Genomic DNA, 25,275 nt, shown 5'->3' on the forward strand with positions numbered 1-25,275 from the left:
CAACGGCAAGGGGGCCTCTCTTCAAAGTTCAGCAGAGTGTGTGTGTGTGTGTGTGTGTGTGTGTGTGTGTGTGTGTGTGTGTGTCGCAAGGGGTGTCATGGAGGGGTTTGATGGAGGATGGGTCTATGGGCTGTCTCATGGGGAGGCGTGCAGTGGATGTGGGGAGGTCAAGGGCAGGTGACAGGGGCTGTGCTGTACTGCGTGTGGTGGAAACCACAATGCAGGGGACATCTCACGAGGGGTGTGCCGTGGGGTGTATCATGGGGGTGGGCCCCCTGGGTGTGCTCTGGAGGCTTTGCTGTTGGGGGGTGACATGGAGGGTGCTGCAGGGTTGCAGCTGGGATGTGCCAACTAAAGAATGTCGCTCGCCACCTGGTTCTATGAGAATGAAGTCCTTAGCCACCGTAGAGGCTGACCTTCAGCACACCCAGGGAGGAGTTCAGGGTGGAGATCAGGAATAAGGCACTCTGTGCTCTGGGAAAAGCTTGCAGAACAGGCCTTCAGAGAGTCAGATATCCGCAGGAGAAATTTTTATGAACCCCCTCTGGGCTGCACCCCGCAGGCCTACAAGCACTGGGCTTGCTCAGCCTCAAGACCAAGGAAGAGCCTGGAGTCGGTGACAGAGACATCAATGATTCAAAGGATGGGGGAGCTTACACGTCTGGAGCAGAGTCCTTGGAGCGACACCGCACCTGCGGGCAGGACGTGGAGGCCGTCTTTGCTCCTCGGGGCAGGGGGAGGTTGCCAGTTATAGGGGGAGGTACTTCAGGTGGGCTCATCAGTTACCAGGGAAACCAGCAGAGGGGCACACCCCTCACCACCCCTTTTGATGAGAACAGTCACTAGCTGGGGCGGGGACTACGTAGGAAGCTCAGTCGTGTGCGTAGGGTGTAGGTGAAGCAGGCACTAGTTGAGCAGGGGATGTCTGGAGAGCAAGAGGACAGCCATCTTGAGTGGCCTGACCATACCACCCCAATTCTCGCATCTTTCCATACATAGAAAGGCACTAAAACCATTAACTAAGGTGCCCGATACTCGTGACTAGCAGCAACCTTCCCCTGTGATGTGTGCTTGATTACACCTACCTTTCACCAAGATCACACATACGCTGACCTCCTCCCTTACCTCTTTGGAACAGACCCTCAGAGCTACTGAGGGGCTGTCCCCCGGGCTACGGTCCTCGGCAGGACACTGAGCAAACAACTCACAGCTCTTACGTTGTGCGTTTTGTTCTCAGCTGGCAGATGCCTTGCGGGGTTGTGCTGCGGAGGTAGGTTACCGGTCTGCTGTGGTATATCACGGGGGTGTGCCGTGGGGGTGCGTGGAGGGCGGGAAGGACCCTGCAGTCCAGAGAGGTGCCTCAGGTCCCCATCACAGCCGTGGGGGACCCCGGACAGCCCGCGACTATCAGGCCTGAAAAGGCCGCTCTTGCCCACTGCACCTGCCTGATACCCGTGATGGGAAGCTCATGCCTCAGCACCCTCACGCTCCCCCAGGGAGACACTGGGGTGGCACGTTCTGGAATTCTGCCGGCTGGAGGGGCCTGGGAAGCCCCTCTCTTCCTCAGCCGCTCACACCTGCCTTTCTGGGACAGGGTCCAGGTGGTCTTTGCAGGTCACATCTGACATCGCCTCTGCACAGCCCCTCCCAGGGCACACCCAGGACACAGCATAGGTGAAGGGAGGCAGTGCCCTTGGCTTTCTCCTCTTGCAGGGGGCCCAGCACAGGGAGCCACAAGGCTTCTCTCCCAGAGCAGCAGCCTCTTTCAAGGCCCCACCCGCCCACACCTGGCTCACCCCTCTGACCCTCCGGCTCATCTTCCGAGGGAGCTGCTGGAGTGGCAGATGTCGGAGAGCTCAGGCATGCGGGGAAAGCACTTGTTTGTTGTTTTGAATGTATATGTCAAATTCTCCTCAATCTTTAATAGGAAAGATTTTCAAACATCCTGCCAAGTTGAAAGAATTTAAAAATGAACACCTGGCTGTCCCCCACCTAGACTCTACCATTCCTATTTTATTATGTTTGTTGTGTAATATATCTATCCCTCCATCCATTCGTCAATCCAGCTTATTTTTTGGATGCCTTTCATAGTAAGCTGCAGACAGCAATACCCTTCTCCCTGAACACTTTGGCAAGCACGTCACTGACTGGAGTTCTGTATTGGTTTAGCATTCTTTTCCCCATTTTCTGAACATAGTGTGAAATGCACAGATCTCGAGGGAGCCCTTCAGCGAATTTTGACAAATGCACGCATCCATGCAACTCCAACCCCTATCAAGACACAGAACATCCTATTGCCCCAGAAAGTCCTCTCACGCCCCTTCCCGCTCAATCTCCCAGTCCCCCTCCCCCCAAGCAACCACTGTTCTAAATTACAGTGTATAGTCTCTGTGTCTGGCTTCCCAGGGGGTGTGTCCATCAGTAGTTCCTCCTTTTCATCGGCAGGTAGTATTCCATTCTCTGGCTGTACCACAGTTTACCTAGATAATTTTCCCACTGGTGAATTCCTTTCTTAAAAGTAAAGATTATTGCCTCATCAAGGTTGTTCTGTAATGAAGTCACGCTTGCATTCTAACCTGTCCCTCTTGTGGGGAGAAGACCAGGTGTGCTCAGAGTCAGCATAGCCCTGCCTGACCCATGGGAGGGGACGAAGGGCAGAAATAGTGTATTCCGTTACCTTTGTGAAAAAAGAGTGAAAATCACAGTTCTAGAGTAGAGACACTCAAAGTGTGATGGGATGCAAGATGATTCTAGGCCAGAACTTTAATATGTTTATTGTTACAAGTATGTCCTATAGCTGGCCTGTGAAACTAGTTTTCCTACTTGAAAGGGATATATAGTTTGCTTTTTGGTGGGTTTTTTTTTGGCTTCACCTCTCAGCATGTGGGATCTTAGTTCCCCGACCAGGGATCGAACCCGTGCCCCCTGCATTGGAAGCTCGGGGTCTTCACCACTGGACGGCCAGGGAAGTCCCTAGTTTGCTTTTAAAATAAGCTTATTTACATAAAAAGTTTAAAGAAATATTAAACAAATACACAGGGAGTAAAGATAGGGGAAAAAATCATGAGCATTGTATGCAGATGACTGTGGTGTTGGGAAACATTCCCTAGAGCAGCGGTCATCAACCCTGGATGAACATTCAAATCACCTGGAGCTTTAAAATCACCCGTGCCTGGGTCCTACCTCCAGAGCCTCTCATATAATTGGCCAAGGTGTATCCGGGCGTCAGTAGGTTTAAAAAGCTCCCCAGGTGATCCTAATGTGCAGCTGGGATGACGAGAATGGTTTGGAAAGCCACGATTCTCCAAGTGTGGCTCCTGGGCCGGCACATATCACATCACCTGGGCACTTCTTCGGCATGCAAATTCTCAGCCGCCACTCCAGAACTACTGAATCAGAAACTGGGGATGGGGCCCAGCAATCTGGGGCTTCACAAGCCCTCTGGGTGGGCCTGATGCAGCTCAAGTTTGAGAACCACATCTCAAGGGGCATGGGCAACAAACCCTAAAGGTAGCCTTCATGGTACCAGTCGGGCCAAGGTCAGCTGGCTCTGCCTGAGCCAGCCCCTGGGAAGCCCTTCTCCTGCCTGGGACAGAGAGGGTAGGTGGAGACCAGGTGGTGAGAATTACCAAGGTGATGACAACCTGGTGTCCACCGTGTCTCAACCTCAATTAATTCACAAACCAGTTAATCAGCCCTCAGAAAATCCACTGTTGACTACAATTTTATTTTCACCGTGATTTTTGATTATCACTGACCTCCTTCCACTCCATTACCCTTGTTAATGGAGAATTGACTATGCAGTTAAAATGAATGTTTCCTCTACTAACAGAGCTGTACCAGATTCATCTCAGAGTCCCTCACAGCCCGGAAAATGTGATGAGTCTACGGATATATCGATCTGATACAATTCATTTCACCCAGAGTATATGAAATTACCACTCAGAGGTCACCTATTATGTGTTCCTATGTCCAAAGGCTTATAGGGAAGAAATAGAGTGTTAGTGGAAGAATAACACGGTATTTAGAGAGCTAAACCAGTACTTGGCCGAGTCTGGCCTCTTGGCTGGCAGTAACGTCTGTATTAAAAGATGCTCAACACAGTTCTACAGATTTGTCAAAGTCCTTGGAAATATCGAGAAGGTAAGAACAAACACTCTGAGGGCTGCTTTTCTTCACCGGCTGGCTTTTTTTTTTTTTTTTTTTTTTTTTTTTGCGGTACGTGGACCTCTCACTGCTGTGGCCTCTACCGTTGCGGAGCTCAGGCTCCAGACGCGCAGGCTCAGTGGCCATGGCTCACGGGCCCAGCCGCTCCGCGGTATGTGGGATCTTCCCGGACCGGGGCACGAACCCACGTCCCCTGCATCGGCAGGCGGACGCTCAACCACTGCGCCACCAGGGAAGCCCCAGCTGGCTATTTTGATAAGGAAAAATGCAAAGAAAGAGGAGGCTAACAGGAGCTCACGGAATCTGATTATCTCTTCCAATGCTAAGTCTGAAAAATGAACTCTCATGTACAGCTCAAAAGATTACAGAACTTGCCAAAGAAAATGTGCTGGGAGATCGGCAGCGACAAGTGGAATTTGTCTTAAGTGTACGTACCATGAGAAGATGTTGGACAAAACACCATGGTCCTTTTCTCTTAGCCTAACACAGCAAAGGCAGAATGCCACCACGAAAGACAAATCAGGCAGCCTTGGGAAGGACGGTCGAACACTGCAGGGACTCTCTCTGTGACCAGGCATCAAAAAAGACTAGGCCAGCTGTCTCGTAGTTACCTGACTCTGGACTGACTACAAACAGCTCTAGGACAGCAACCACAACTGGGAGAGCCAGAATCTGGTCCCACTAAGTGACTCCCCCTAGAAGCCCGCCCCTCCAAGGGCTGCCGCCCCCACGCCCTACACCCCTCTGCCTCTGCTCCCAAGCTCCATCCACCACTGCCAGCATTTATCTGTGGGTCTCCAGAGTGCAGAGCTGTGTCTAATTCAGACCAAGACAAAGTACATCCTGAGGCCTCAGCAGATGACTTAAAGAACAAACAAACAACTATTTATTATAAAAAGTTACATCATACAGAAAAGTAGAGGAAATAGTGTGATGGACTGCAACACAGCCATCTCCAAATGCTCATTAACATGTTTCCAAGTTTACTTCACCTTTTTTTCTGCTGGAAGTATAAGTACGCACATTATAAACACCATGACATTTCACCTCTGAATACTCCAAAAATAAAGGACACTTTCTAAAGCAAGGCCACTTTCTTACTTATTCATAATACCATGATCACACTTGACAAAATTAACAACAATTAACAAAAATTCCTCAATATCATATAAGACAGGTCCAAATGTCAGCGTATATCTTTTGAGGAAATAAAGTATCAATACAGTTTGGGCAACCCCAGGAGAGACAGAGCAGATGTGAATGCCCCTGCAAGGTCCCCAGGAGGCAAATGTGCTCACCTCTGTCCCACCTGGGGGCTCCATCATTCCCAGAGGTGCGAGAAGGTGGATGGGCATTCCCTCAAGTGGGGTCCCCTTCTGGAGATTTGGGGGACCTCGCCCCGACAGTGCCACCACATCCAAACAGAGCGCTCCCAGGCCCCTCCAGTCAGCCGTCTCCCACGCGGTGACCAGTCTTGTCCAGGAGGCTGGATCTGATCAGACGAACCCACCTGTAGGCCCAGCTCTGCCAGCTACAAGCGTGCCTTGAGCAGGTCGCCTGAGCTCTGGGAACCTCTGTGTGCTCCTCTGTAATGTGGGAGATAAGGCCTGCCTCAAAGGGCAGTCATGAAGAGTGAAGGAGACAGTGACACAGGCTCTGTCGTGGAGCGCCTAGCACACGGCCTGGGCAGTAATGAGCTCACTGAAGTTCTGCTGCTGCCACTGGGGGTGGCAGTGATCCCCTTTAAGGCCATAAGGGCAGCCGAAGGCATGAGACTGAGCGAGGGCCAGGCAGAGAGAGGCCCGCACCCTGCAGATCTCTAAGGTAGGGCTTGCCTGATGCAAGAGGTCCTAGGGCGGGCCCTTCCCAGCTCCCGTGTCCTCCATGCAGGACGGTGCTGCCAGATGGCAGTGCTGACGAGTAGGGGGAGGAAGGCTGTTGGACCATCAGAGCAGAAGCGTTCCCTGCACGGGGCCTCTGGCCGCCCACCTGGGCCATCTGGTGTCTCCTACTGGCCTGCCGCTAGCCCTGAACCTCACCTCCAGGCACCAACCCTGGTTCTTCAAAACCACCTGCCATCAGCTCCTCCTCCTTTACTCTGTGTTAATGACAACCACTGTCCACCACCACCGCTGCCCACCATCAACACTACTGTTTATTAAGCACCTGCTACATTCCAGGAGTTTGCTGTGTAATTTTTGGACAATATCTCCCTGACTCCACACTCCAATCTTTCAAGAAAGACATGATTACCCTCCTTTACTCAGTGACTTAAAACAATATACATTTTATTATCTCACACTTCTGGAGGTCAAAAGTCCAAAAGAGGTCTCACTCGATTAAAACCAAGGTGTCGAAGGGCTGCATTCCTTTCTGGAGGCTGTAAGGGAGAATCCATTTCTTGCCTTTTCCAGCTTCCAGAGGCCGCCCTATTCCTTGGCTCGTGCCCCGTTCCATCTTCCCGGCCAGCGATGGCCAGCCCAGTCTTTCTCACACTGTATCACTCTGACCGCCTCTCCAGCCTTCCTCTTTCATTTGTAAGGACTCTTGTGATTACATCGAGCCCATCTGGATGATCCAAGATAATTTTAGAGTCAGCTGATTAGCAACCTTAATTTCGTCTGCAACCTTAACTCCCTCACGCCATGTAACCAAACCTATTCACAGGTTCCAGGGATTGGGATGTGGGCCATTACTCTGTCCACCAGAGACAGACTGAAACTCAGAGAGGTAATGGGGCTTACTCAAGGTCACACAGCTATTAAGTGGTACCAGACTCAGATGTCAGATTATGGGGACTCCAATCTAGCTCTGCTCCTGCTACTTCGCTTTGTGACCTTGGGCAAGTCACTCAACCCTTCTGGCCTCAGTTTCCTCACTTACAAAATGAAAAGGCTATCTAAGCACTCTAAAGTATCTCCTAGCAGCCAGTCTGTGACGGTCTGAGGCTCTCGACCTTCTCCTAATAACACATGTGAGAAAGCCCAGGACCCCATGAAACTCTCACCTCGTCTTGTCCACACTAACTGAGGCTCCAGTACTGACCATTAGAGGGAGCCAGCATCGACTTCCTTCTTTCCCCTACCTGGAATATTCCAAGCCTTTTGTCCTGGGAACCATGGAGATATGGACTTATGGACACCTGACTGCCTTACCCCCGTGCCCCTCCCAGCATACCACACAAATCTTAAGTCAACTGTTATGTGTTTTCCTCCCAATCCCCAGCTTAGAGGAGAGTAAGGATTAAGGTTTCTTTACACAATGAAAAGAAAATGAGAGAGTGAGAAAATCAGACAGTAAACATACAGGGGTGTGCAGGCTTTTTTATTGAGAGCTCCCAAACCAAGGCTGAAAAAAGCTCCTCTTCTTTTCTTTTTTATAATGCACTTTTTTTAAAAAGCACTTTTTATTACAGAAAATTTCAAACACATACAAAAATAGACAGATGAGCACAGAATTTGTTTTAACTCACTCCCAGGCCTACCACCTCCAATTCAGGTACTTCTCAAGGTCTGAAATTTGAGCTTTGAATCACCATCTGCAGTGGTCCACTCCATGTGTTGGTCCTGCGTCCCTTTGATTTAGAAACTGCTCTGCTACCACTCCTTATGATTCTGGAAGGTCTGTCAATCAAGATGGCCAGAAAACCTTAACTATAGGACAAATCAGAGCCCCTTTTCAATATGAACACTGGACAAAAGAGTATCTTCTTCTGAAATCAGGAGCTGTAAACTCCACATAAGCCTGGAGCTGCCATTCTCCCTACCTTAGAGAGTGAAGCCAACACAGTGGTGTTCATAGTGGAACTGCTGAAAGATAGAGAAGGGGTACTTCCTGGTGCCATGATCTGAGCACCTGGATCCAGCTGTGCCTGATACCCCGAAACTTTTTTATTCTAATAGCCATATTCCTAGTTTTGCTTGACTTAGTTTGAGTGAGGTTTCTATTCCTTGTAACAGAATCTTGAACATCCCCAGAAAGCCTTCTTTAAAACAACTAGCATAACTGTCTATTTTTCCTGTGGGAGTTAGAGATTAGCCTCCTTAATTTAACAAAACAGTCTATATTCCTTAGGGAATACATTTCCTACCAGAGAAGAGTGAAAATATGTGATTTAAGCATACTTCCTCAAGCAGGAAAGGACAAGCTGTCAGAGAGTGGTCCTGGGTTGAACAGGGAGACTGCACAAAAACTGGGCTTTGGGCCCACGCCTCCTGGGGTACAGCCATGAAACTAGGCAGGATAGGGTGGGACCAGGTTCCAGTTTCAGTGACTGAGGGAGGACCCACTTAGGCCTCAAGTGGTACCTGTCACTAAGAGATAAGCCTCCAAATGAAATTAGAGGAGGTGGATCACAGGCCACCCAGAAACCTGTACTCAGTCACCCTTCCCTACTCTTCCTTCTTCCCCCTCCTCGCCACAGGCCTCCTCTGCACACTGTGGACACAGAGCTCCCTGTGCCAGGCAGTGTGGAAATGAGCTACAACGGACAGCCCATGACCCGTGGGAGCCCACAGTCCAGTGAGAGGAGGCAGGTAAGTGCACGATGGAAGGAGCTGCAAGGCATTATGGGAAGAGGATGCACATAACAGGCTGGGGCCCTTGAGGAAGATTTCCTAGTTTATTGTCTCGCATGAAGGATGGCATATGTATGTTACGCACTGCAGCAGCATCTGTCATAGAGAAAGACTGCAAACAGCCCGGGGCCCACCCACAGAGAGCTGGTTAAGTAAACTGGGGTAAAGCCGCTCAGTGGAATACTGTGCATCTGTGAGGGAGGGAGATGGAGAGGGAGGGAGAGAGGGAAGGAGAGAATGCTTTATGTACTGATATGGAAATCTCTCCCAGACATATTGTTGAGCAAAAAAAAAAGCAAAATGCAAAATGGTGAGTATAGAATACTGTGTTTTGTATAAGGGTGAAATATAAAAAAGACCTTATAAACTCGCAAAGAATTATAAAGAAACAGAACAGTGGTTGTCTATGGGGAGGTAAGGGTATGGGATATGGGATGAGAAAGACCGTTTTCATTGAATACATTTACATTTTTTTTAACTTTCCAATCATGTAAATATGTTACCTATTCCAAAAACATTTTAAATAAAAGGTAAAGCTTCTGTGGCATTTAGGGTAGTTCTCAAAGGGATAGTTAAGACACGTTTGGGGACTGTGGCTTAGGTGCATTTCCAACACAGCTACAACGTGATGCTGACGTGCCTTCTGTTGAGAAGCAGGTCTATGTCCTGTCCCTCTGTAGCTGGGCAGGCAGGTAAATATGGCAGAAGTGACACTCTGAGACATCTGAGGGTGTGCCATGCGCGGTGACGGAACTTCCACCTGGTCCTCTTGGGATGCTTGTTCTAAGAACCCAGTTGTCCTGCAGGGAGGAACCAAGGCCAGCAGCCCGGCCCGGCCCAGGTCCCAGCCACTAGGCCCTGAGTGAGGGGGGGCACTGAGATGGCCAACTAACTGCCACTAGATGAGAGCCTCAGGGTGGGACCTGCTTCACTGAGTCCAGCCACCCCCCAGAACTGTAGAGACAAGAACCAAATAACTGTTTTCTTTCAATCCCTTAAGTTTTGAGGAGCAGTTCTTGGTTTGTGCCTCTGTCTTACACTTGATTTTCCAAGATGGAAGCTTTCTGACACACTTAGAACAGCTTACCTCTAAGCCCAAGAGGGTAGCAGAAACCACCCTGGGGGCAACTATTTAGTTGGCCCTATGAAAGTAGGAATAGTCTAAACAAATGAAACATATGACTCTGGATGCCCATGGGGACCATTCAGCAGGCTGCTGGGTACCAAGGTCTGGGCTCCAGAGAGGGGATGTGATGGAGCTGAGGACGCAGGAGGCATCTAGGTAAAGGTGGTCATTAAAAACCAGGGCTGGGAATGAAATCATCCAGGTGGAGTGCACAAACAAGAGAAGAAGACCTCTGGGGATGCCCCACTGAAAATGCCAGCAGAGGAAAAGGAGCAGGTAGACGTCAAAGAATCATCATCAGGGAAGAAGGAGGAAAATGCAAGAAAGAAGAGTTCAAGAGCTGGGCGTGGTGTCAGAGGTGTCAAATGTTACCCCGAAGATACAGAGAAAGCTCTGGAAGATTTGGCAATGCAGAGGAAATGCAGAGGTCAATGCAGAGGAAATGCAGAGGTCACTGGTGACCTCTCTATAGGAGAGTAGTCTTCCTGAAGTGGTGGGAAAAAAGGGAAACTCTCAATGCATTCCCATCAATATAAATCACTGCAACCAAACTTGATGAGACCAAACAGCAAATAATTGGGGGCTCCCTGCTGTATCTTCTGAGCAACATTAGAGGGGAGAAGGCAGACAGGGAAAAATCAAAATGCATATAATAGAACGAAACAAGGGAGACAAACATTAACAAATTGAGTACATACCGTCTGCACAACAAAGAGGCGACTGAACAGCACAAGGTGAGGAAAAACTACCTCTTGAGTTGGTCCTTTTTTTTTAGAGAGAGACTGTGAAAGACTCCTTTGTTTTGTTGACCATGCACAGTAACGGCAAGGCCAATGAAAAGATGGGGGAGTCCATAGGCTTCATCTCGTCAGCCAGTACTGATGAGCTGGAGTGGCTGCAGGGAACACCGTAGAGGAGGATGCAGGCTTGGGTATCAGGGAGTGACGTCTGCTGTGTGCACAGGACACAGGAATAGGGCACTAACACCAAGCATACGCCATCCCGGTCTTTATGGAACGCACATTTAACCATGCCTTAAAGGGAAATGGCCTCATTTCTCTAAAATGCCGGGATCTTGAATGAATGCCCTTCTCTGCAAATACTAAAATGCCCATAACTCAAAGCATATGAGATTTAGCCACTAAATCCTATTGAGCTTGCTACGTGAACAATTTTAAATCTTCTCTTGGAGTAAGGCCTTCATTTGTAGTGACAAATATGCCAACAGACAATAATAATAAATACATGGTGATGTTTCTAGAATCTGCAATATGCCTCCAAATTTCTGCTATTATTCCTCCTCCATGCATAGAAAAAAACAGGCATATAAAATGGATTGGGACTCAAACCATAGAGTGAATTAAGTTGAAATGTCAGTACAACCATATTATACTCCTCAATTGTTAACAGATACTTTGATGAAGTGCTTACTAAATCTTTAATTGGAGATGGAGTGTTTCTATATAAAGGCAATGACTACAAAACATTTATCATTAATCATCTACACATTTATCACAGTGTCTAAAGCCATAACTACAGACATTCTCTCCCATCCTCTGGTATCAGTGTCAGTACGGTGAATCCAGCATTAATATTAAAACACGGCAATGGAGACATAATTATGGGTTGATACAAATGAGGTTCAATGTTTTCTCCCAATGAATTTTTCTTTTAAGGTCATCTTAATGTATTACACTTGAAAAACAACAGAAAAAAAATCAAGCTACAAGAGAGGGGGAAACATTGCCAAAATAAAGATAACTCTTATTATATACTCAGGCCGTCTTTTAAAGTGTTGGGTCTCAAAGTGCATGGCTGCAGAATATTAGTGTTCTGCCACTTAAATCAAATATTGGTAGTCTAGCCCAACTCACAGGGAAAAAAGTGGTAATATTCTTCTTATCTAAGGTTTTCTTCCCATGAGTTTTCATAAACTTTGAGGGTTGGCTACTCTTAAGGTAGTCTTCAACTGAGTATAAACAGGTCTGATTCAGCACAGAATTATGGATTTGGTTATTTTCAGTTTAGTGCACTGATCACGTTCATGGTGTTTAGGGAAGAACGGCACAGCAGACGCTGTCCGTGCTATGCCCTGAGCTCTCAGGACTCATTGTTTTAGAGCAAGCCAGCGTCTTCTGTGAGTCAGCACGTGCATCCCTTTGCCCTGGTGCTTTACCTGGTGGCTGGAAGCTGCCGGAAGTCGCAGAGAATTCGCTTCCCCTAAGGAGCCTTGCTCAACCGATGACAGATCGCAAGGGTGTGTATATACCCAGCCGCCAATCCCCAGGAGAGGCCAGTTCTGGAATGGGCACTCTACACACTGGCTGCCGGAAACTCCCAGCAGGTTTAAACTCCAGTGGTCCACGCTGGTGACCTGCTTGATGGTGTGCCTCTCTGGCTCATTTCCCTACTTCCTTATTCCCCTTCTTTATTGGGGATTTCCTTCCAAATAAACCACACAGACTCAAATCCTTGTCTCAAATAAGGACACATGCCATGATTTCCCAACGTATGGCCAGCTGAGTATGAGAACTGCTGCTTTAGGACGTACCATTGGCCAAGCACTAGGCCCCTGCCAGCACTGGGCAGCAGAGGATGGAGGGGGACAGGGCCGACACTGGGAGAGCTGGCATCAAGAATGCAAAACCCAGGCCCTTGAGGTACGGGAGTACCAAGGCCTAAGCAGGACAAGAAGCCAGAGTGATGTAGGGCCGCCCCAGGCAACTGCTGACTTAGGGAGTGAGTGTGTGTTTGGGGCCGGGGGGCAGAGTTGGCTGAAACTTTACCAATGAAGCCCCCAAAGGTTGCAAACCCAAACCCCTCCATCCCTACCCCACCACTGGGGACTAGGTGGGGAACAGGGATGAGAGAGACTGGCAGAAGGGTATGAGGCTGCAGGGCAGGGAGGGGCAGTAGCCTCCTCCAACTTATAAGACCCTGAGACTCTAAGTCTACACAGCCAGAGGGAGCACATCTCCTGGCCACTCAGCCAGTGGACCCAGAGGATGTCCCTCGACCAGAGACACTGAGGCAGGGAGCGAAGCCTGGCCTCAGAAACTGCTGAGTAAAAGATTTAATCAGGATAAGGCCACGAATGCAGTGACCTTAAAATTGCAAACAGCGTTAAGATCATTATTGAACTTGGCTCGCTTTAGAATTAAAAAAAGATTTTACAGGAGTAATAAAACAGTATAGAAAATTTAAAATATGGAAGAAAGTTATCCATTGTTCCACTGTTCAAATGCAATTCTTGTCCCCTTGAGGCAACCCTCATAGACCATTTTCCTGAACACATCTTTCATGTAACAGTATTCTGTTCACTGAGCGGGTAATGACTTCTCTCATTACTAATCTTCCTATTTTTAAATATTCAACCAACCTGGTGTTCTGTAACTTGACTACCCTCCTATACTGGATATTCAAGTCACTTCTAAGCTTCCACCATTATAAATAATGACGCATCTTCATACAGTGGCATTTTCCAATGTTCAAATTATTTTCTTAAGACAGAATTCCAGAAGCAAAAGGTAGCAATTCAGTGACATCTGAAACAGGAAGCCCCCCTACTTTCATCATCTACAGTCCTTGGATTAGTCATAAAATATAAACCGGGTAACAGAAACTGGCATCCTCTTTCTCACACACAAAAAATATTAAGACAAGGTTGACCAATAGCATCATAAAAGTTACACAGAAGTGGTGCTGGGAAAACTGGACAGTTACATGTAAAAGAATGAAATTAGAACACTCCCTAACACCATACACAAAAATAAACTCAAAATGGATTAAAGACCTAAATGTAAGACCGGACACTATAAAACTCTTAGAGGAAAACATAGGAAGAACACTCTTTCATATAAATCACAGCAAGATCTTTTTCAACCCACCTCCTAGAGAAATGGAAATAAAAACAAAAATAAACAAATGGGACCTAATGAAACTTAAAAACTTTTGCACAGCAAAGGAAACTACAAGCAAGACGAAGAGACAACCCTTAGAATGGGAGAAAATATTTGCAAACGAATCAACAAAGGATTAATCTCCAAAATATATAAACAGCTCATGCAGCTCAATATTAAAAAAAACAAACAACCCAATCCAAAAATGTGCAGAAGACCTAAATAAACATTTCTCCAAAGAAGACATACAGATGGCCAAGAAACACATGAAAAGCTGCTCAACATCACTAATCATTAGAGAAATACAAATCAAAACTACAATGAGGTATCACCTCACACCGGTCAGAATGGCCATCATCAAAATATCTACAAACAACAAATGCTGGAGAGGGTGTGGAGAAAAGGGAACCCTCTTGGACTGTCGGTGGGAATGTAAATTGATACAGCCACTATGGAGAACAGTATGGAGGTTCCTTAAAAAACTAAAAATAGAACTACCATACGACCCAGCAATCCCACTACTGGGAATACACCCAGAGGAAACCATAACTCAAAAAGACACATGCACCCTAATGTTCTTTGCAGCACTATTTACAATAGTCAGGAAATGGAAGCAACCTAAGTGTCCATCGACAGACAAATGGATAAAGAAGTGTGGTAATATATACAATGGAATATTACTCAGCCATAAAAAGGAACGAAATTGGGTCATTTGTAGAGACATGAATGGACCTAGAGAGTGTCAGACAGAGTGAAGTCAGAAAGAGAAAAACAAATATCATATATTAACGCATATATGTGGAATCTAGAAAAATGGTACAGATGAACCGGTTTGCAAGGCAGAGATAGAGACACAGATATAGAGAATAAACATACGGACACCAAGGAGGGAAAGCGGGGGCGGGGGGTGGTGGGATGAATTGGGAGATTGGGATTGACATGTATACAATCATATGTATAAAACAGATAACTAATAAGAACCTGCTGTATTAAAAAAAATTAAATTAAATTTTAAAAAAAGTCACATAGAAGAAGGCCCGATGGGAGAATTAAAAAGCAAAGCAGTCTTTGATACTAAGTCTAGGGTTCGTGCAATAAACACCAATTTCTGATCTTTAAAATGAACAGTTGAAGGTCAAACATAATTTCAAGTTAGACTCCTACACACTAATTCGTGTAACAGGCATTCTGTTCTAATGATCAACTGCTCACAGAGAAACTTCTAGCCTTTTAAAGCCTGCTCTTTACCTGGCCTGGTGGGATTCCCTGACACTGACATTCATTCTCTCCCACATGCCACTTACTGGGCCCCAATTGAGCTTAGTTTCCATCACTTGTTTTCATCATTCTTCCCCCCGCCCCCCAGTTGCCCACCCTTTTTGGCGAGCAGACTGGCTGAGAGCAGAGCAGCTGGTGGCCGTGGTTAGGGGCAATTAGGTTGACCTTGTTGCTCAGCCTTGCTCCACACTCCTGTCTTCCCAGTGCGGTAACTAGGTGGGAAGGACCAGAATCAAGGCGCTAACCCTCACACATCTGCCTTGAATACGTGAACTCTGCAAGAGAGTTCCCACACTCCTACCTGGGCTGTGTCCTGCCTTGACAGTTCATTTTTACAACAGGAAGCAAGGGAGGGGGTTGCTGACGGAAGGCGGAAGGCAGGAAGGAAGACTGGCTCTAATTTAAAACCATCTTAGGAGCTCTAAAATGTTCCTGGCTGACTGATGGGCACATTTACTCCTTAGAACCCTTTTCATAAATAGCTACCCCTTAACATGCACTTCCTAGAGGCAGTAAATACCGTCACTGTGTGTCAGCCTTATGGAAGGCAGATTTCCAGAACCACTTCTTTTCTCCATGGCTCAGAGTCACACGATTACAAGCCCATTAGACCTGTACCCTGAGAATACTGTGGTCAAGCCCAACCCCACCAAGACTGGCGCGGAGGCCTGCTCAATTTCTGCACAGCGATGCGACTTTCCTTCCTTTGCTTCAGGGCAGACAGCAGCTCATCTCTTGTAATAAGGTCTACCTCTGAGACAGGTGGGGATCGAAGATGTATTTTGTCATCAGCGATGGCCAAATAAATAAAATAACTCTCTAATAATATTTAGTCATGGAGAGAGAATGCTTCCTGGGGCTGTTTGGATCATGTCTTATTTAAAACTGGACTCTGAGTGTGATTTTCTCTTTGTTCTCAGAGGAACTGACTGGGCTTGAAGGTAGGCGTGGTGTGCCTCCGGAGAACGCTGGCTCCTGACGAGGGACCACGCTGGGATGGCGGGGCTCTGAAGGGGTAGGTCGCTGCCAGCTATCCCGCCCTCCCTCAGCTGCGTGCAGACAGGTGTCCTCCACACACCTGGACAAGAACAGTCAGCTTTGCCCTTCTTTCCCCTCAAATGACAGGTCTCTAGACACAATGTCATAACATCTATGCCAGAACCTCAGCCTGATGTGCCCAGAGATATCAAAGAAGGAGAAAAAATATAAGCTCTTGGTGGTCCCTGTTACTCTGAAGGGAGAGGGCCTCAATGCCCACCATGCCCGATCTACCCCAGGTGAGCTGGACACCTGTATGTTGCCGCCAGCCAGTATGAGAGATTCTGAAAGCTAGCACACCCAGTGAGACAACATCCAAGGAGGGGCTCTGTACCTCTAAAGGGTTAAGGAAACTGAAGCATTAGCATTATTTTCCCATTTTGAAGCCAAAGCTCAGTGATTTTTAAAGTACACATTCTCATAAGATTACTTTGGCCGCATAAAATATTGTTTGCCACAATTCACAGAAAAATACTATCCAACAGTCTTCAAAGGTACATAAATAATTCAGTATAAGCCTCCAACCAACACTTCCGGGCCCCCTCTATCTATATCAATACTGACAAAATCTCTATATCTACCCCACTTTTATGCGTTCTCCAGGCATGCCAGGCTTCTCATTCATGGCAGTTAATCTGGTTTATAACTTGACGTTGTGTGTGTGGTCATGTGCTTAATTCTGTCTTTATCAATAATCTGTCTCATGATGTCTTTGGGCCGCAGGAGGGTGGAGACTGTGTCACTTTGTCTCAGCATTCTAATCCCCAGGACACTGCCTGAGAATGTACAGAAGGAAGAAAGGGAGAGAAGGAGGGAGGATAATGAACAAGACATGGTGCTGGGTACCAGGGGTGCTTAATCCAATAGCTGTGGAAGCGCTCACAGCCCACAGAGGAGGTAATGCCAGGGCAGCTGGAAAAGTGATGCCCAGCAGAGGTGCCCAGCGTGACCATGGGAATGCAGGATTGTTTCGGAAAGGCTTCCCTGCAATAGGCTGTGCCCCTGCAGGTGCTGCAGGGGTTCCAGCTTTCGGGGCAGATGCGGCCAGAGACAGGGACAGCAGGAAGGCACGGGGATGCAGATCAGACCCTTACTGGGCGGGAGGCCAGACCCAGAGATGGCACTCCTGGGTGGAAAGGGCAGACAGCCCCGACTTCTAGAAGACGCTGCAACCTTCATCCAAGGCGTTTTCACCCCCCAAACCCATCACTGAGAACCTGTGATTTCCCCAGAATTGATTTCCCCAGATTCACACTAGCCACAGAACGTCTTTCTATTCCTAGTTCCAAGATTGGTGCTGTGGGTCTATGTGTACATGAGAGAGACAATGATGAGGGAATCACAAGTCCACTGTGATTTAGCAGAACCACACAGCTAAAACGGTGGGGCAGGAGCTGCCGTCCTGAGGCCTGCCCTGCAAAATGGGATCTGTCTGTCTTTACAAGGGAACTATGATAAACGAGCAAAGACAGACACTGGTCAGGATGAGCCACTTTATTTAAAAGCTTCGACAGCCCAAAGTGGTTTAACATAGATGCACGGAAGATTTATCTAGATGATAAAATACCTGAACTTGAAAGACACATAAATTATAATTCTGCAGTTTTTTTCCTTTTAAGATTTCACATAGTCAAGTGCTTTAAGTAATGCATGAAATGCACGTAAAGCTGTCTGGTTAGCGTCTGCAGAGAACCTCTGCTTCCAGATGGGACAGAGCTCAGAATCAACGCCACCCATCTGTGTCTGTGGCCTTCCGTTCCCTCATCACAGTGGACAGCACTGGGAAGATTCATCAGTATAATAATAACAGCAGCAGCTATTATTGACTGAGTACTTCCCAGACCTTGCGCTGTGCACTGAGGACGGCACACCACACACTTATATACGAGCGTTACTGACTGCTCATAACAATCCTACAAATGAGGGACAATGAGTCCCAGGTTACAGATGCAAAATTGTACTTCAGAGAGCTTCTGTCATGCATGTGAGGTCACACAGGCAGCTTCATCTGACTCCAAAGCTGCAGTGTTCATCACTAAGCTGCAACATACATGAAAATGCTTGGCCCTTAGCCAGGGCCTAAAAACATTAGTTCTCTCTCCCTATCTTCATACGCCCTTCTTTTTTTTTTTTTTTTTTTTTTTTTTTTGTGGCTCACTGCTGCAGCCTCTCCCATTGCGGAGTACAGGCTCCGGACGCGCAGGCTCAGCGGCCATGGCTCACAGGCCCAGCCGCTCCGCAGCATGTGGGATCTTCCCAGACCGGGGCACGAACCCGTGTCCCCTGCATCGGCAGGCGGACTCTCAACCACTGCGCCACCAGGGTAGCCCCATACTCCCTTCTTTTAACAGCACACTTACACATTGAGAAATTTGATCTGTGGGTTTAGGTTCCTTTGTTCATTTGTTCATTCATTCATTCATTCTTTCATGCATTCATTATGGGCCCAGTATTCTGCTAGGTACAGGGCTTACAGAATTGGATTCCACAGCTCCTGGACCGGTCTCAGGCAATTACCATATCCATAGGAGGGCAGGGGTCAGCATGGCGCAGGGGCAGCTCCTCACTGGGGACCCACACCCAGCTGTGGGTTAGGAACAACCCAAACAAGACAACGTTGGATCTTTTTCAACCCTAGTTTTTCCCCCACGCTTTTGCTGTGTTTTCTTTGGCCTGAGTCTTCAGGCCTTCTGACAGCCCGGCAGCCCAAGAGGCCCTTTATCACCCAGAACACCGCTTTTTCCTGCCAGGGCTGATGCTTTCCGGTAAAACCACTGCCAACAGATAACACAACTCCCCCACTAATCACCCTGCACAGTTCCTCAGAACCAACCTCTCACCCCCACCTCCTATCTTCTGCCTGCCTTGTTTCACCAATTTTTACCCAGAATAAGGAATAATAACAATAGCAACAGCAGCAGTAACTTCTACATGTCAGGCGCTGCTCTATGTATCTTAGGTACATTAACTCATTAAATCCCCATAATAACCCTCTTAGGTAGGCACTATTGTTACTCCTATTTTAGTTCATTTAGGGGAAGAGGGAGGGAGGTTACATTTCTTCAGGGCCAGCTAGATGCCAAGCACTGTCTTAAGCTTGCACAATCAGATAATAAGTGACCTGCCCAGGGCCAGGCACAGAGCTGGGAAGTAACAAATAAGAACCTGAACCCAGGTCTGTGACTGCCTAACCCATCGCTCTCCTTTTGCTCTCCGCAGGTGGCATTGCCACGGTCTGCGAGGGGAAACAGAGTGGCTGCACAAAGCCTGCCCTCTCCCCCCCAGCACCCTTCTGTTAACACCTGTCCTCTGCTTTTTTTTTTTTTTTAACCCCTACTCACAAACAGTGCCAGACTCTTCTCTCAACTGTGTTCTCCACTCTCTGGGCCTCCCGGCCTGTTTTCATGGAGCAAATCCTCAGTTTCCACCAACAGTATAAACCGAGTCAATACAATATACAAGCAGTCACCAGCCAGGTGTTTTCTGAAGCTTCCAAACCTCTCCTAAATCCCTGGGGGTCCTCAGCAAGGGACAAGTAGGGTTGCTGCCTCTTGGGAGTTTTCTGGCCAGTTTTGGGGGGTGATGCCACCAATAAAAATAAGGAAGTAACATGCTCAGTGGAGGAGTGTGAGCCTTATGTTCTCAGGGGATTCACGGTGTTGGCACCGTGAGCCTTTCTGGGAAATGTATACCTGGCCCTGACGGAAGCAGGAGGCTTTCTCTGGCAAGGCCATTGGATCAGGCTCTCTCCTCTGGGCTCCAGAGCACCACGGCTGGGACTACCAGTGTACTTCACCTGGCCCACCCTGCATGAGCTCCATGAGGGCAAGGCCAGTGTAAAGTGGGCACCAGTTAAATATTTTAAGAAGGAATGACTAAAGCAGGCATCATTTTAGAGAACAAGCTGTTTGAGAGATTCTACTCAGACAAGGAGACAGGACTCCAGGAGAGGGGAAGTGAGTGCCCAGAGGCAGCACCCTGCGTTCGGCCCAGATTACAACCTGATCCATCCACAGAAATCTTCACCTTCATTCACTTACTGCACCCTTGGAACACCACTAAGTCATTTACATGCAAAGTCTCAATCGTCAATGGGGAGGAACAGTCCCATTGTACAGAGGAGGAAGTTAGGAAACTTGCTTTGCTCCCTGCTTTCAGCGGGCAGGACCTTCCTTTTCTCAAACAAGCCACACTCTCTCCCAACAAGTGTGTTTACTCCATCGTTCTCCACCTTGGGACCCTGCCATTCATACTGAAGTGTGAGCTCCAGCATCCTTTATAGATGGGGACCACCGGCTAAATGCTCTCCCAGCACCCTGCACTTCCTATCTTCACAGATCTTTCAGTTTTTTAACTTTTACACTCACATGTGGAGATTACCTATTTGCTGTGGGTCTCTCTTACCAGACTGCGAGCTCCACGGGGGGTGGGCACTACGTTCGTTGGACCGCACTGTACCCCCCAGCACTGAGCCCAGTGACGGGCACTCAACGGCATGCAGGATTTGGTGGACCCTTCTTTGCATTTGTTGAGGGCTCGAGTGCTGAAGATGGGCTCGGGTCTGAGCCACAGGGGTGCTGCGGTTAGGTCGATAACGCTGTGGCGAGAATGGGTGGCGCCGGCTGTAGACAGCAGGAGTTCTGGGGTTCATCCGACCCAGACGGGTTACCGAGCTCCGCACCCCGCCGCCACCTGTCTCCCCGGTGCGGTGCGGGCCAGGTCTCGGCGGGCGCCCACCAGGGCAAAGGCGGGCTGAACAGGCCCGGCCTTGGCTGCGCTTACCTGCGCGTCGCGCGGCTCCGCAGAGGCACTCGGCGAGCCTCTGGGGACTGTAGGGGACTGTAGGCCCGGCGGCGCCAAACCGGGGCTCTTCGCCCGCGCTTGGCCCCGCACCCAAGGCCAGGTGAGGACCGCTCCAGGCCTCCGCACGCACCGCCCTTTACGGTGGGGCAGTCAGTCACCTGCCCTTCCTACCCCCGCGGTGGGGAGAGGGCCTAAGGCGAACTAGACTCTGCACTGCAACGGCTCCCCCGCGGCGACCGGAGTCAGAGAGAAACCGCGGCGCCCGACTTCCTCGCCGGGGGCGGGCCCTAAAGAGACCACGTCCCACGCCCCGCCCCTTTGGCCAAGCCCCGCCCACTCCCCCACCCCCGCCTCTGCTCCCACTCCCTGGCTTGTGTGCGCCTTTGCATTTTATTTTTCTATGTTTTGCGTTCCGCTTTATTTCTTATTTTTATTTTTACTTCTTTTTAAAGAGCAAATTAAAAAATATAAGTAATGCATGAGCACTTTTTAGAAAATAAAGTTACCTACATGTTCTTATAATGGAAGCAACAGAGCCCTCTCCCTTGCGCCCCACCACGGAGTCCTTTATAACACTTACCCCGTTGAGTTCAGCTAGTGGTTACCTGCTTGTCGCTAAAAAATAAGCTTACATAGAGATTTCTTGAGTTATCTGTTGACTTTCTGCCATGTTCGATGAGGATTTACTCTCTTCCTGCGGCCCTGCCTTCCCTCTCCTGACAAGTTTACACCTCTGTTCTCAAGTCCTGCCCTGGTGAGCTCTGAGACCTCAAATCAGGAGTGGATGAAGGCTTTCTGGGGCCTGAAGCGTATACAATTGTGGGGGGAGGAGAGTAGGAGGGCTGTTTTAGAAAGCCCTACAGAATCAAGCCTTGCAAATGAAAATTTATTTAGAATGGGAAAATGCAATCACAACAAAATGCTGGGGCCTTGGAGATTCAGGTCCGTATCCTCTGAGATCTTCGCAGGTAATTTATTTCCTGAATTTGCTTCCCCAGTGTGGCCTGGCCTCCTCTGCCCACCCAGAACCCTCCATAACTTCCAGTCCTTACAGGGGCGGTGAAGGTCAAGATGCATCAGTTTCTGCCAATAGGATTTCCTAATGGAGTGAACTGAAGTGTGCAAAAAAAAAGAGATGTCAAGGGTGATGTCAAGGTTTTGTGACTGCTGCACACCTCGTTCCCAGCTTTTCCTAGCATCCGTGACAGGTTCTTGGTACGGAGTGTTTTGTAAAGCTGGCTCTGGGCCCCTGCAGGATCACCAGATTCTCACAGTGCTCCCATGACCTTGGCTGGACAGGCATACCGTCTCTACTTTTAGGAGGGCCCTTCCTTGTCCCCTCCTGAATCAGCACAGGGGACACACAGCTAGCATCCAATAAGTGCACAGGTGAAGGGGCTGGTCCACCTCTGCTTACTCAGACTCAAGAAGCGGTGTCCACACCCTCCCTGACACCCCTTCTCTCCTGAGAGTTCAGTCCTTCCCCTTCCTCCGCTCTGCCCCGCGTCTCTCCTGCTTCCTCTCCTTCCTCCCTCGTCCGGCTCCCAATAATCAGAAGTGACTCCCTTACAGTGTGAAATGTGCCTCAACAAGGTGATCTTGGGCAAAGTCACTTTACCTCTCCAAAGCCTCAGGATCCTTCTGCGAAATTGGAGGCAACAACTTTTGGGGGAGGATTAAGTGGCTTCATAGGTATACGCATGAAGATTTTTTTTTTCCTTTTTTACAGCCCTATTTTTTTTTTTTAACAACTCAGAAATTTTAAACAGTGGTCAAATTTATTGCTCTTTTCTTATTATTGCTTCTGGATTTTGTATCATACTTAGAAAGGCCATTCCTACTCTGAGATTTTAAAAAATTCAAGGATAATGATCTTTGGATGGTCTCTTATTGATAACACGGTTTGTCTCCCAGCAGGGTGGGAGACTTGTGAAGAAGGTTAGGGACTTAAAATCTGTGTGTAGCATTGGTACCACAGGTTGGGTTCAAATCAAGGACTAAATCATTCTGAGTCAGGGCCCTGACCCAGGGAAGGAGAGGCTGGACACAGAGAGCAAGAGGGGGATGGGCAATGACTTCTCCATGCAAGGGATGCTTCTTTCCCTGGGATAGTGAAGATTAAGGCTTGGTTTAGGAGGAAGCCTAGCTTCCCGGGTGTGAAGTGGTGCCTCCTAGTGGTGGGAGGTAAGAACTTCACATAATAACCATAATAACTTCACTTATCCCAAATCAAGGAGGAGCAAAATGCTGTGGTTGAGAAATCCATTCAGGGGAGACAACTAGCTCCTAATACTCTAGATAAGGGACTATCTACATGAGAGTCATGCCCTTTGCTGAGGGCACACAGGGCTACTGGATCATGGGTATAACAGGGATAATTTTTTTTTTACCTTTCTTATATGGGTAAGTTTTATTTCTCCTGAATCTTATCTGCCATTAGAGTCAAGGAAGTGGCCAGGTAATGCTGCCTCAGGAGGGAGGAGGATTTTACACCTCAGTTTGAGTCCCTTTCAAGCAGAGCCTGAGACAAGGATTCAAGTGCAAGTGTTTTATTTGGGAGCCCAATAAAAGATGCATTACTAAGGCAGCTACTGTTACAAATAATTGGAGCTTGATCCTGCAGGAAAATTCTGGAAAGCAAAGAACATGTAAAGAACGTGGCTCAGAATTATCCAACCCAAGAAAGAGCTGAAGGAGGGAGGTCTCTAAAGGGAAAAACTGGAACTGACAGGTTAGCTCATTTTGAACATTTTACAAATTAGTTCTAGGCATATAAATGTGGTAACCAAAGGAGATCAAGCTATAACTATTCTGCAGCTTCCTTCTGTCACCTAATGGTGTCCTGATGAAGCGCCTTCTGCATACTGTCTCAGGCCTACAAGTGTGACCTGAGGACATTCTGGAAGACTTGCTTTTGGACAGATCATGATGGGACTGCAGGCTGGGTCAGCCTCTGTGGTTGGATGAGACCATAACCTTGCCTTCTGAGCTCTCAGAAAGGTCAAGTTTTGGCTGGTGAAAGTAAAATGTAAAAAAAGGAGACGGGTGGACTTTTAAAACGATCAGAGAGGGCAACCTTTCCAATCCCTTTAAGGACTTCAAAAGGTGGATGTTTTCTCATAGGCAATGAACAGATAATGCCAATGTGAAGTCTTTCCTACTTGGCCGTTGAAGCAGGCCTCCACGAGAAACCACCATTTGGTCAACCTGGCTCCACTGGCCAGAGTTACTACTGAGTTCAAGTGATCCTTTTGAAATATGAATCAGTCCACAGCACTCCCCTGCTCAGAAGTCCTCAGCCGCTTCCACCACAATTAGCATAAAACACCAAGTTCTCCTCAGTGGCCTCCAAGGCCCTCACAAGATCTGCTGTGACAAGTTCTCCCTGACGTTGTCTTCTGACAGTGACCACTCCTCACCTCCAGTCTCCTTGGCTTTGCTGCTGTCCCTTGAACACACTGGGCCTGTTTGTACCACAGAGCCACTGCACTGCTGTTCTCGCTGACCGAAATGGTATACTCGCCCAGCTCCCAAGGTAATTTGCCCAATTCCTTAGCTTTCTAACAGGCCACCTACCTCAGACATAAACAACTAGCACTCCCATACCACCCTGTTCATAGCACTTATTATCTGTCACTGGAATCTTTATCTCTTTCTTATTGGTCTCTCTCACTTAAGTGCAAGGTCCCCAAAGGGCTGAGTCTTTATATGTTTTGTTCCTTGATATATCCCCACATTTTTTTTTTCCTTTGGCTGTACCATATGGTATGCAGGATCTTAGTTACCCGACCAGGGATGGAACCCGTGCCCCCTGCAGTGGAAACAGCACGGAGTCCCAACCACTGGACTGTCAAGGACTACCCTATCCCCACGCTTAGAACGGTACCTAGCACTTAGTAGGTAGTCAAGAAATATTTGTCAAATGAATGAATGCATTGAACCAATGCAAAATAGAAACAAAATCAGTAAACATACAGTTTGAAAATATTTTAGAATGCAGACTTTCAACTCATCCAGATTGGATTCCTCTCAAGTTGGGAAGAATTGTGGGTGCAGAGAGAAAAAAAATAAAGTGAAGTGGTTGAGATGCATCATCTAATCTGATTCATAATTACAGATGAGTATTCGACTGAGAACTTTGGCTCTTTTCCATTTCACCCAATCCTGTGTTAAATATTTACGCAAAGGTTGGCTTGAAAGGCTACATGCTCATTTAAAAGGACTAAGAAGAAAAAAGTTTCCCCTGGTTACTTTAATAATTCAGAATGGTGCTCTGTGGCTTCTGCTGGCATCTGAGGGCCCAAGATGGTAACTGCTTACCTGGAAATAGAGGCCTTGATCAAATATTTAAGATCTCACTAATTTTTATTTTCTGCCAATTTTTTAT

At 47.9% G+C, this 25,275-nt stretch overlaps 1 protein-coding gene and 1 long non-coding RNA gene across 6 annotated transcripts in view; one reads left to right on the forward strand and one right to left on the reverse strand.

The window, feature by feature from the left end:
* The window catches only part of NMNAT3 (nicotinamide nucleotide adenylyltransferase 3), a 116,972-nt gene extending 95,834 nt beyond the window's left edge, over window positions 1–21,138 (reverse strand). For 2 of the 4 annotated variants that reach the window (XM_027091580.1, XM_027091581.1), the window contains exon 1: window positions 20,868–21,138. Coding sequence is in view for 1 of the 4 variants with exons in the window: in XM_027091579.1 (XP_026947380.1) it covers window positions 20,490–20,736 (247 nt within the window). In the remaining 3 variants the exon portion in view is untranslated. The other 2 variants (XM_027091579.1, XM_027091582.1) reach the window with 2 other exon arrangements.
* Window positions 7,097–18,216, forward strand: LOC113612027 (uncharacterized). 2 transcript variants are annotated; one of them, XR_003429696.1, is made up of 3 exons: window positions 7,097–8,702; window positions 15,968–16,324; window positions 16,809–18,216. It is a non-coding gene; the product is annotated as an uncharacterized LOC113612027 (long non-coding RNA). The 2 variants fall into 2 exon arrangements; XR_003429697.1 differs by lacking the exon at window positions 16,809–18,216 and having other exon boundaries at window positions 7,561–8,702; window positions 15,968–16,062; window positions 16,173–16,783.
* Window positions 21,139–25,275: the final 4,137 nt, after the last annotated feature.

Source organism: Aethalodelphis obliquidens, unplaced genomic scaffold (genome assembly GCF_003676395.1).
Source record: "Aethalodelphis obliquidens isolate GAN/ISIS:26980383/991018 unplaced genomic scaffold, ASM367639v1 scaffold72, whole genome shotgun sequence".
Classification (NCBI taxonomy): domain Eukaryota; kingdom Metazoa; phylum Chordata; class Mammalia; order Artiodactyla; family Delphinidae; genus Aethalodelphis; species Aethalodelphis obliquidens.